Here is a 12,235-nt window from a genome sequence, read left to right as displayed (position 1 = left end):
CGGCCTATAGACACAGCTGACATCCCGTATGCACTTGTTATGAGATTTTATGAGCTGACATATCCCTGCAGTACTTATATACACTAGTATTTCCATTGTTAATAAAGAAAGTGCTTACACGTAAGAAACGATATCCGACATGAGGGAACCTCTTTGGTGCATTTGTTGTGGCACTTTAACCTGTGAACAGAAGAATGCCATGAACCATAATAAGACAATAGCAGACATTAGTGCAATCAAACAGAGGGTAGAGGTTACATTTACACTCTCTTACTTGCAGTGTTTGCACTTGACACCAAACATCATGCTCTTGCGACACACTTGGCACATCTGGGAGAGCCAGGACTTGGTGGAAAACCTACAAAAGGAAGAAAAAAAGTTTCTTTATCACATGAATTCACCCTAATACCAGTCAATGTTAACTGGGGGTTCTCTGGTTTGGGATTGTGGACTCCTCATTATCAACAGGGAGCAGCAGGAAGCTGTTTTGGATCCAGTGTTTAATGAGCTTGGCCAATATTAAGCACTGAAAGGCTTTTCTAAAACTGGACACTTTTTGCTTTTCCATAATTCTCGTCCTGGCTTGGTATCAGCCATAGCAGCCCCGACGTCTAGGGGGGCTCCAGACTAACTCTTTGCCAGGTTGCACTGGTGCGCCTTACTGTTTTTTCCTTGCGTCGCCTTTAACACCACAATTTCAAGGTCATTTTTTTTATCACGCTCGACATACATTTATATATATATTATGTAAATGATTTAAAACAAGAATAAGGTAAATTGGGAAAAAAAACTATCTATGGGTAGGGCGATTATTGCACCAATATTTATTGTGATATGCTATATCATTGCAATTTTCAGACCATTTTATGCCACTGATAACATAATGACCATATAATAACATAGTAATAAAAGTACGCTATTTCAAAGAACAAGGGTTCAATGTTTTATTGGTCAGAACATTTAGACATTAGAATCTGAATGTGAAAAAACATATTCTAGATAAATAAAACAAAAAAATAATAAGTGCAAGGGACACGGAGCGGGCGAAGCATCGGGCTTGGTGCGATTCAGTTGGGTTCAAGAAATGTGTCCAGCGCGCCGCAGCCGGGGAGGTTTAAAGCCTAGTTTATGCTTCTGCGTTTTCAGAGCGACGCAAGGACACGTAGACGCAAGAGCCCCTTGGGTGTCCCTTGCGTGCCTTTTCACGCCTCCTTGCGTGCGTCGACCCATTTTTCTAGGCTTGGGTCAAAAGCCACGCAAGCCTCTCGCAGCCCACAAGGCTGCGATTGGTCTGCTAACTACATCCTTTTCAAGTCTCACATTTCCGTTTTCATAGACTGTAAAAAAAGTACATCGACTTTACGGTAATAAAGTGTTAAATCACAACGGTAAAAGACCGTTGATTAAAAATAGGTCATCTTCTGTTGGTCACTGTTAATTGCACTAAAAATTGTACTGATGACGGTAATACACCGTAATATAAACAACACTCAATACTGTAGTTTTTCCATGTATTACTATTTAAAAATACATTTTGTTACTGTTAAATGTACAGACTATTTTGATGAAAACGGAAATATAACCTATTATAGCGTTCACAGCAAGTCCTGTATTTTTTGCATTTATTATTTGTACAAAATACAGTTTAGAACTGTTAATTGCAATGAAGATTGTACTGATAAAGGAAATACATCGTAATATGAACAACAATCCATACCATAGTTTTTAGATGTATTACTCCTTAAAAATAAATTGCGTTACTGTAAATAATACTTAATATTTAGCTGCAAATGGAAATATAACGTATTGTGAATTTAACAGCCAGTCCTGTATTCTTTGCGTTTATTATTTGTGCGAAATACAGTTTATAACTGTTAATAGCACAACAGATTGTACTGAATATATATAACAGGCAGTACTGCAATTTTTGCAAAGATTATCTGTAAAAAAACACATTTAGTAAAGGTTACATTTACCACTGTGCTGATTACAGAAATACTTTAATATAAATACAACAGTCACCACTGTAAGTGTACTAATCATTGTGCTAATAACAGAAATATACCGTGGGGAAGTTAACATGGGTAACATGGGTATATTAACCATTCAGATTTTTTGTGGAAAGGCTGGGACAAAATGTATAATTGATGGGATTAATTAGATGTGCAGTTATCCTGGTTGTTAAAAAATTAACCACATGAAACATGAAACAGGCCATCAGGGGACTCTCCTACATCAACCCGGGTCTTCCTGCCATTCAGCGCCAGATCGTTCTGTTGTCAGAGTGGTAACTACGTATTCATGCCATCTGGCTATTAGACTATCTTCATCGTGTCCTGTTTTATGCTAAGTTGATGCCTTTGTGCTAAAATGGGTCCTCTTTTAACATTCAATCTGACTCTTATTCATTTTGATTAACTATAAAGTGGAATTGTATTCAGAGTGTTGGTTTCTTCTAGGTCATTGAAGCTCAGTTAAACACAAGAAGGCGTTGGTTTGCCGGTCGAGGAGAACAAAGTTGTGACTTCCACACACAAAGACGTGACTCTCTAGGTCGTCTTCGACAAAAACACGTTACTCCACCTATTGTTCTGGCGGTGAATTGCTCTGCAACACACGCAAGCCTTTTAGAACCATGATTTGAAACGAGTGCGTCGACACAACGGTGCGTAAATACGCAGAAGCATGCGCCAGCCTTAACGTGGGGCTTCGACCGCCGGCAGGGCGACGCTCTCCGCGGCTGCATGGAGAGACGGAGCGGCTCGGTCCTCGTCTCAGCTCTGATGTAACTGGTTCGCTGTTGTTCAGGTCGCAATTTCAATTACACAGCACGGAGCAGTGTAGGCCTACAGGAATATCTGGACAACAGCCAATCAGAGGCAAAGACCCACCGCATCTCTGTCTCCGATTGGTTTAGACCACGATATGACCCAACCATGCGTGAGTTCCGTCAAAGCAGAACAAACTCTTCGTTCGTTCATAGAGGCAGCGAATGCAAGGACAGGTGCACCGGTGCGGCCTAGGAAACATTTTAGTCGCACCCGTACAAATTTTGGTCGCACTCTAGAGCCCTGAGTCTAGCTAGATTTAGGAGGATGCGCAGCTACAATGTAGTCCTGAACCCACTTGCATGTGCGTGGGCTCCATAGATGTGCACTAACCTCTTTAAAAAGTTTGCAAAATTCTGGGAATGTAAAAGTTTCTCGAAGGAAATAATGTGAATAAAATGGAAGTAATAGGGTAACCTTGTTATAGGCAGAAATCCACATTTACAGTCATAAACAAATGATCTGCACATGTGATGGAGAAGATAGGTAATGATTCAGTAAAAAGGACAGATATTTAACCCGAACATCCCATTCCAGTTTTACTGAATCATAGGTAATGAATCATAGGTAATGATTCAGTAAAAAGGACAGATATTTAACCCGAACATCCCATATCACGTTTTGGACCTAAACCCCAAATAAGTTATAGAAATAAGAAATGCAGGGATCCGACCATTCCATAAGAAGCCTTTAGAATCAAGTACCGATCTGATAGCAGTGTCTCTTTAATAAGCTGTATGCCTCACTGTATAGAGACTTACATCATTCACTTATAATTCAACAGGGATTTACTAACTTTGCAAAAGAAAATAGAAAAAATAAATGCGTGGGTTTAAATGAAAACTGAAATGTTAATTAAACTTAAAAGAAATGAACATAGATTACAATTCTTTTTTAATGCATCTCCAACACTAATAGTTTTTCCTCTGAACAAGAAAGGAGGTGTAAAGGGTTGACAGTAACTGACCTGTGTGTTACAGCCAGGCCGACATCTCTCCTCATCGTCTGAGGGGAACCCCTGGTCACATCTGTGAAATCATCAGAAATACGGACGTCAAAAACACAGAGACGGTGGAGAAAACAACCCAAAGGACAAGGGTGAGTGACCCAGGACAGTATCTATGAAGAGGACTCACTCTCCAGCAGGGTGGGTGTGGCAGGCATCATGTACGGGGCCGAGGCCGGGACGGGGCCAGGGGTTCGGGCAGACAGCAGTGGGGAGCGCAGCGCTGAGTCTCCAGGACCGTTACCACAGTTATTAATCGGAAGAGCACTCAGCACTTTGTTCTTCTTACCGGCTCTGCAAGCACAGAGAGCAACTAACACCACAGTACAGTATACAGTAGGCCTTGTCATGCCTTCACGCAGGGACAGTGTGGGGGGGACAATACAGATGCCTGGCCTCAGCAGCAGGCAGTAGTGTGTCTGGGTTTTTACAGATTTACCAGGTGAGGTACTAGTTTATCCTGTCAGGGTGGTTTAAAAAATACCATAAACTCATTAAAAAATTGAATTCACAGAAAAGTGCTCATTGAGTAACATGGTAATCTGCATGATTAATATGAGATATCTCAAATGAAGATGGCACTCAAAGACACTGGGTCTGTATTATTCTTAAGTTATATTTATATTTATCCCTTCTTAATTGTGTATTGTTCAGTACTATCTGTGTGAAGTGTTGTTTTCCAGCAGCAGTTCAGTATCTCAGACTTCTCTTTTGGAGATCACAAAAATCCACAGCAAGCTATGTAAGCAATGAGGTTTTGGTGCGGCCATTAAAGCAGTAATACCATATACAATGGCCTAGGTTATGGCTGATTGCAATAATTTACGACTTTGTTTGTTATTTAGCAGATGAAACGTAAGCCAGATGTAGAGACGGGCTACTGATCCACTGACATCATTACACTCAGTTGTAGGACCTACCTGAGTGCTGCCGGCTCCTCGATGCGGTTTGCTAGCTGGGACTCTTGACTCTTGCTTCTTGTCATTATGTTGGGAAAGAGCTGTAGCCGCTTGTGTGTGGGTGGGGGGGGCGTGGGGGAGGGCGAGCTGGTGCAAGCTCTCCGGTCCTCTGGACAAGGGAAGACCGATATGGAGATGGAGCGGCCGTGGGTGGTGGTAATGGTGTGCTGCAGCGGGAGGGACGGGCTAACCCCGCTGGAAGGGGAGCTGATGGGAGAGAAGACATCAGTGTCCTGTCGAGCCTCTGAGCTGCAAAAGCCTGAGTCAGGACCCGGATCACCTCAAGTCAAAGAATAAAGATCCAAGTAAGTAGAGTACGTGTTGTCACACATTCCTGGGTTTATTTTGCACTTCTCTAAACAGGCTACAAAGTGCACCGACACAACCAAAGCTAACCAGAACCAAGCACCGGCAACCAAGTATAAAATATAACCTGCAACAACCTCCGCTGCCATTGCCATGGCTAACCTGCGTTGTTAGCGCTCTTCAGACAGGAGAGAGCAGCAGTGAGGCGAGAACAGTCCTCTGAGCCGGGGCCCAGGCGTCTCATGGCGTCCGGCAACTCAGAGCCGGAGGTCGGCAGCGAGCTGTCCACCGAGAGCTTCCCTGCAGCAGCCTGCAGGAGAAAAGCAGGACATGTTAGTCACTGACTACCACTGGGTTTTGTCTGGGCTCTTGCTTGGTTTTCTTAATAGACATTAATACAAGTACACATACACATGGTTGTGCCCGCTCTGCATCTATTCATTCAGCAGTCACAGCCCGGGAGACTTTCGTATTAGGCAAATGGCCTCAGCTAAAATAAGCCCTGGGAGACTTTCACCAGGCCTGATAAGGCCTAGAGATGTACGTCTGCTTTACAACTACAACCTCCACAATCAAGAAGAACTGGTTCTGACAATGCAAATGGGCTGCAGTGCAGCAGGACAAGCTTGAACAGAGTTTATACAAGTGGAGGAAGGGAAGGTATTCTGTGAAAAGGTGGCTCACCTAACAGCCGCATGTCTACCTACTTTATTTAGATGGAATTAAAAGAAAGGCCTCATAATGGCATGAATGGTACATTAACAAAGTCAGTGTGAAAAAGACCTGTGGGTCTGAACTGTGATGTTTAACACAGTCTACGTACCGAACACCAAATGGAATGGAATCTGCTGACAAACTGTCAAAACAAGGTTTACTCTACACTGCTTTTATTTGACTAGAACGTGTTTTTTCAGTCCTTGTTGTGTGTATTTGTATGTGTGGCTTCATGTCCTGGCAACTGGCTGTTCCCTGCATGGTGTCCATGGTAAGACAAATGGACAGATTGCTCAGTAATCGCATGAAGAGAGACAATGCTCAGACTCAATTTGAGACATCTATGTTCTGTGCGAAAAACACTATTTTTCAAGTTTGGCTGATCCAATGAGTTCAAACGAATTTGGTGGGCATCCTCTCATGTAACATGGTTATCCATGTCTGGTTTCCACAGTATCACCTCGCAGAGAGACAGTGTCCTGGACGTTTGTTCCCAGAACAATACAACTGCCGGGGGGACAAACGCAAGACTTGATTGGACGAGTTCAAACCACTGACAACCTCAAAGTACTTGTTAGGCCTGCCAGCGTACAAATGCATCTGTGTGTAGAGTACGTGTGGCAACAGCTGTGGTCTGTGTTAACTTCCTGTCGCCTGACACACAGTGCAACAGCAGCCACACAATTATATGTAGCTTTTAGCATGCTGAGGGCTTTTATTCAGCTGGAGATAACAGACGGTTTTCGGTCTTCTTTTCTTAAGTGTCTTGCTCATCCTTTGATTGAGGGACGGCTGTGCTCATCACTCACCCAAAGCTGGGCTCAGTTCTCCTTCTCTTTTCCCGTGAAGGAAACTTATCTTTCCAAACTTATCTGAGATCTGATCTCTCAGATCGTATTTCAAGCGAATCTGATTTCAGTGTGTTCATACAGTCTATGCTTCCAGATATGATCGGATGAAAAGTCAAGTATAAAAATGGCCATCATTTCTATGGACCATGATATTTAGTGATAACTACGCTGACCAGATTTCACTAACCATGTGAATAACAGTAAAGTTGTGTCCTTCATTGATGTGTGATCGCTTAGCGACGCCACAACAGGAAAGTGCAACAGAAACGTGGCCAGCGAGTACTGATTTTCTGATCACTGCTTTTAATCTGCACATACCTGCACAACCCTCAGATAAGCTTCATACAGCATCCTGCACTCGTAGGCGTAAACACAACATATAAGCATAGTCTTATGGTTGGGTAACATACGAGAGAACAGCAATGCACCATAAGACTGACTGAATGATGAATATCAGATTGCTACAGTATCTGCCGTCCATCACGGATTCTTCTTCAGCCCTGTGAAGGCAGCAGGACACAGACATCAAGCGAGCAGTGAATCATTAAATCATGTGCAACTGAATTGCTGGATGGAGGAGCTGGATGTCCACACACATAACCGGTTCAGTAGTCAGTATTCTGCGTTCTGTATACTGCATTCTGTATTCAGTGTTCTTTATTTTTTAATCCGCATTCTATATTCTGTATTGTATTCAGTATTCTATATCCAGTATTCTGTGTACAGTATTATCTGTTATGTATTCCAGTTTCAGTATTCAGTATTCTGCTCTTATTCAGAGCAGAGTTCAAGAAAAAAGCCCCTGCTGTTAGGTGACAATGAACAAGGTGATCCTCCAAAGCCACATGGTATCTATTTGACAGCCTTGACACTTCTAGAGAAGTGAGGATGGTTTCCTGTCCACTCCACTTTCGTAAAAAATTAAAAAACGGTAGAAAATCCAAAGGTTGGAGGAAGAAGTTGACACATACCGATACCAGGGCAGGGCTTGGGCATGCCTCAGCTGCCTGTGTTTACAGGTAACGGAAGCCTGAGAGGAAAGGAAAGACAACTGAAAGAAAGTCACTGAGGAGGAAACAAAGTCTTTCTTTTATCCTATGGGGGTAAATCGCACAAAATACCTTCCTCTGACACTAGTCATTGGTTTCTCCCACACAAACGTGTTGTTAGGGATCAGAGTCCACCACAACAGGCACGTGGGTTCAGATAAATGCCTCCACCTAGCAGACAAAACACAGATCTGTCCTAGAGCTCACCACGGAGATACAAACCGCTGAAAAAACAGAACACACACACGCCTAGTGTGCCAAAACACACACTGGAGCTACCTGAGACAGCAGCAATGTCTCACTAATGTGCTGGGTCTCTTTCTCCAAAACCCTTTCCCGCCCCTTGGGTCACAGGTTCCATCTGCTACTGTACATTACCATGCGGTCGGGAGTCTCTACTGGACATCAGAGTCCCTGCTCTCATAATCCAGGCCCTGTTACAGAGTAATCCGTGAGCACAGCAGGCGGCTGGGAAACATACTGACAGAGAACCAGCAAGTCTTCCCACTCCCTGTTTTCCTCCTCCCTCCGTCTCACACTTCCCTCCCCCTCTCTGTGTCTCCCTCTCAGCCAGTCAGCCGCTCTGTCTTCACGACATGCCAACATTGTGCATCAGTGACTGGCGGCGACCTACTGCGGAACTCTGTTATCGGGAATCTGGGCAATTTGGTGTCATGTCTCCGTCCAACAGGTGGGTGTTCTGAGAAGGTTTCTTTCATGAGCTGACCTTTCAGTCTGTAAGGTTGCTGACAGCCCTTTTCCCTTTCTGTTAATTTAAAAGTAAAGAAGATCTATACCACTTTGTTGTTTCTCGCTATCGATGCGTTAAGCTTTCAAGGAGCTGCTGTACCCTCTTTACATATCTGGAGGGTTTTCTTCCGTGCACAAGTCTAATCAGTGCTGCACCCCACCCTACCTCACAAGAAATCTGCATGCCTTTTTTCCCTTCCCCGTGTCATTGCCCTGCACAGCCCAAGCCAAGCCATATAAGTCTGATGGTAATGAGAGGGCAACGGAGGGAGAGGACAGAGGGGGAGGATAGTTGACAGGAAACAGAGAGTTGGAGCCAAAACTTGGGGATTGCTTCTGCAGAGATAACACACTGGATTATGAATCCTGGGCGTACAGATTGACTTTACAGAATATTTGAGTAACAAGACTGGGAATATCGAGGTGTTTTACTGTTCAGGAAAGTTAATTTACTCCTAAAATGACTAATTCAGTGTTCATCTCTGCCTGTTATACACGGCAGTGTACCATTGAACAAGGAGACCGCTCCCGCACCCCCATCTCCACCTCCACCCACCACAAGAAAGTCATGAATTTTTTTTTTTTCTTCAATCGTCCAATCTTCCCTGCGCAACGCAGTTCCGCCCTGACACGTGGGTGCACACAAGACACATGCGCAAGCTCGCACTAGCAGACGGAGAGCACGCCCACAACGCAATTAACTGCAGCCAAATGTAGTGAAAGACGTCCTGCTGTCCTTTCAGGAAGATCATTACTGGAAAGGACCTTTTCTTCAACCCTAGATAGATATGGAGCTGGGTTCTCTCGCCCTGCTGGGGTCACTGCTTGAACTGTGCTCTTGCTTGTGGCTAAGATAAATAAAGATTTAAAAAACAAACTTCCGCACTGGGCCGCAGCGATCCCTCGACCCTGCTGGGCCGCAGCGAATCACGTTCCACGCTGGGCCGCAGCGACCTCCTGATCCGGCCCCACGACTCCAGGACCTGAACCCTGGTACCGGCCCCACGACTCCAGGCCCCGACTCGGCCAGTCCAGTGAGAGTTCAGTGCTTTCGATGAAGGATGGATTTAAAAGTTGACATTTGTTGCTTCATGCCTTACATAAAATCAGGTTTAATGGAAGTTATGATGGAAGAGATGCATCATGTAAACCACAGAAGTCGTCCACTTGGTTGAGCCGTCACGTTTGGAAAGATTTTTAGAGTGATGCCCTGGTCATTTGTGTTTAGCCTCCGTCAATACAAACAACCTGTTACTGTGAAGAAGCAGGCGAACAACGAACAGAACTGGCACAATGCCATAAACCAACTGTAAACTCATATTTGTGGTATACTGCATTCATAGAAGCCCTGCGTATTTCATGCCTCAAAGAAACAAAAGGCTGCATATATACTATTTGATTTGGCTAAAAAATATAAACTCAAACATCCCGCATCACGCATAACGATGTGTGTTGACGTTCAGCTACTGTAGCTTGGACATATTCTGTAAAAGCTTACGGTTATTGTAAAATAGCTTTTAACCTATACAAGAAATACATACAAAGTCTTGTATGCAAGAAGTAGGATACAAGTTAATAAATGTGTATGCTGTTGTGGTTTTTATTGACTATTAATTTATTTCTTCTGCCTTAAGTTTGCAATATTACTTTTAGCTGACCGTAGTTTAACCAATTTAATTAGAATTTTAAATAACCGGAAAATGCTTTTCTCTCCTGCCTGAAATATATCATGCTCCGGAGGTGAAGCATATCTTCCTAAATTAAATGAAATAAGATTACCTTCCCTATCTATAGTTAAGTTTTTTTAGCATCATTTTTTGTGGCATGTGAGAGGCTCAAGGCTGGCGCATGGTTCTGCGTCGTTGCGTCGACGCACTCGTCTCAATTCATGGTTCTAAAAGTCTTGCGTGTGTTGCAGAGCAATTCACCGCCAGAACGAGTAACGTGTTTTTGTCAAAGACGACCAAGAGAGTCACGTCTTTGTGTGTGGAAGTGGTTGGTTGGTTTATTTATTTATCATAGACTTTATTGCCCCGTGCATCGCCACTGCTGCTTTTCATCGCGGACACATTTGTCCTGTATTTTCCTCCACAACTTTGTGCACCTCTCGACCGGCATTTGCGGAGATCTCCCTCCGTGAATCCAACCCGCTTCTACAACCCGCCCATGACGGCTTGTATAAGCGCTCATATTTACGCATTTCTTCCGACAAAAGTTCTTCAATCTGATCCGTTCTCTCGTAAACATTCTTAGTTTTAATAATGGCGATATCGGGCTATGAAAGCGGAAATGTGAGACTCCGTAAAGAATATAGTTAGCGGACCAATCGCAGCCTTGTGCGCTGCGGGAGGCTTGCGGCGCTTGCGTTGCTTTCGACACAAGCCTAGAAAAATGGCTCGACACACGCAAGGAGGTGTGAAAAGGCACGCAAGGGACACGCAAGGGGGTCTTGCGTCTGCGTCGCTCTGAAAACGCAGAAGCATAAACTAGGCTTCACTCACACAGTTTGACCCCCGTGGCCTATTTGGGATAGCGGTGGGCCTTGAGTTTGACATATGTGCTTAGAGGCTACATGCTCCAGAGAAGAGGTAGCCAATGCTGTGGCCGCGGGGACCACCTGAGTTGCCCGTGAGGCATGTTCTACAAATATGACTAGTCTCCATGGAGCTCCCTCTAAAATGTTTAGTTGTGGTTGTCTTTAATTTAAAAAAAACAGTTGCATTCATGTGTGTAAATTTCAAAATGACAATATTTAATGTAAATGTTAAAAACTAAAATGCTTTATAAAACTTGTAAATGACTTTTAAATGTTGAAACAGATACATAGTTAAATGTTGCATGTTTAACTATATATGTGTTTACTATCTGTCACGACAGCCACGCCGTGATCAAGTTGTTGGTGTGCGCGGCCGTCTGTTGATGTTTTTCCAGGAGTCATGACAACGGGCCGTGGACCTTGAGGACGCTCCGCTGCTGCCAATTACGCACCTGGCTCCAGTTCCCGATCAGGGGGGTATTTAAGAGCCGTCCGGAGAGCCAGTCCCTACCGGATCGTTACGTGCCAGGACTTCGCCTGAGACTACCGTCGTCCACCCTGCTGGACTCTTCCCCACCGAGCCCCAGAAACCAGAACGTCTCGGACTACTGGTGTTTTTTGTTATTTTTGGATCTTTTGTGAATAAACTATTCTTTATTCTCCCCACCAATCCAGTCTGCGTTTGGGTCCTGTTCGAGCTTGACATGACACTATCATTGTTACTACCATAATGAAATCATTGTTAGGAATAATTAACATTGACATTTGACAAATATTATTATTATTATTATTATTAAAGGCAACTTTGTTATTAAGGAAGTTTGTGTCAAACAAGTAGCCCATCGTACTACTCTGTGTCTCCCAGTTTCAGGAAGGTTGGTGACTCCTGGTCCAAAGGCTGCATTAGTCGACAGGTTGCGTCACTTGACTGTTACACAGATGGCCCATCCCCGTTGACTCCTTCAACTGCGGTCGACAAATGCAGCCCTCCATTCGGCAATTTGGAGGACACATCTGATGCATCTTGTAGCTTAAGTGACGTGACGTTGTTATTAAATATACATAAGGTGAGAATAAACTACTTTTAACTCTGTCATGCCGCTCTGCCCCCATACAGCCCCATCCCCAGGCTGTCCATCGCATCTGAATCCCCCCTGGGTCCTTAGTCCCTCCACGTACTGCTTCTTGTGTACCAACAAATATTTAGAACACATACCTCAACTGACCAGCTCACGT

At 44.0% G+C, this 12,235-nt stretch overlaps 1 protein-coding gene and 1 long non-coding RNA gene across 11 annotated transcripts in view; one reads left to right on the top strand and one right to left on the bottom strand.

Annotated features, from left to right (window-relative positions):
• The window catches only part of LOC120829765 (kinase suppressor of Ras 1), a 28,598-nt gene that overhangs the window by 12,027 nt on the left and 4,336 nt on the right, over positions 1–12,235 (bottom strand). For 3 of the 9 annotated variants that reach the window (XR_013467048.1, XM_040194162.2, XM_040194188.2), the window contains exons 2-7: positions 5,262–5,409; positions 4,755–5,073; positions 3,965–4,128; positions 3,796–3,856; positions 275–358; positions 119–180 (exon numbers count right to left, since the gene is read on the bottom strand). Coding sequence is in view for 8 of the 9 variants with exons in the window: in XM_040194162.2 (XP_040050096.2) it covers positions 119–180; positions 275–358; positions 3,796–3,856; positions 3,965–4,128; positions 4,755–5,073; positions 5,262–5,409 (838 nt within the window). In the remaining variant the exon portion in view is untranslated. Of the gene's footprint in view, positions 1–118; positions 181–274; positions 359–3,795; positions 3,857–3,964; positions 4,129–4,754; positions 5,074–5,226; positions 5,410–7,635; positions 7,695–7,785; positions 7,885–8,091; positions 8,249–12,235 lie in introns of those variants that run through there. The other 6 variants (XM_040194206.2, XM_040194198.2, XM_040194178.2 and 3 more) reach the window with 6 other exon arrangements.
• On the top strand, positions 8,236–11,669 carry LOC120829962 (uncharacterized). Of its 2 annotated transcripts, none has more exons than XR_013467056.1 (2): positions 8,236–8,404; positions 8,966–9,553. It is a non-coding gene; the product is annotated as an uncharacterized LOC120829962 (long non-coding RNA). The 2 variants fall into 2 exon arrangements; XR_005713742.2 differs by lacking the exon at positions 8,966–9,553 and adding an exon at positions 11,395–11,669 and having other exon boundaries at positions 8,275–8,404.

Source organism: Gasterosteus aculeatus, chromosome 1, assembly GCF_964276395.1.
Source record: "Gasterosteus aculeatus chromosome 1, fGasAcu3.hap1.1, whole genome shotgun sequence".
In the NCBI taxonomy this organism is placed as follows: Eukaryota; Metazoa; Chordata; class Actinopteri; order Perciformes; family Gasterosteidae; genus Gasterosteus; species Gasterosteus aculeatus.
Note: the sequence above shows the minus strand (reverse complement) of the source record. Positions and strands in the feature narration are given on the sequence as shown.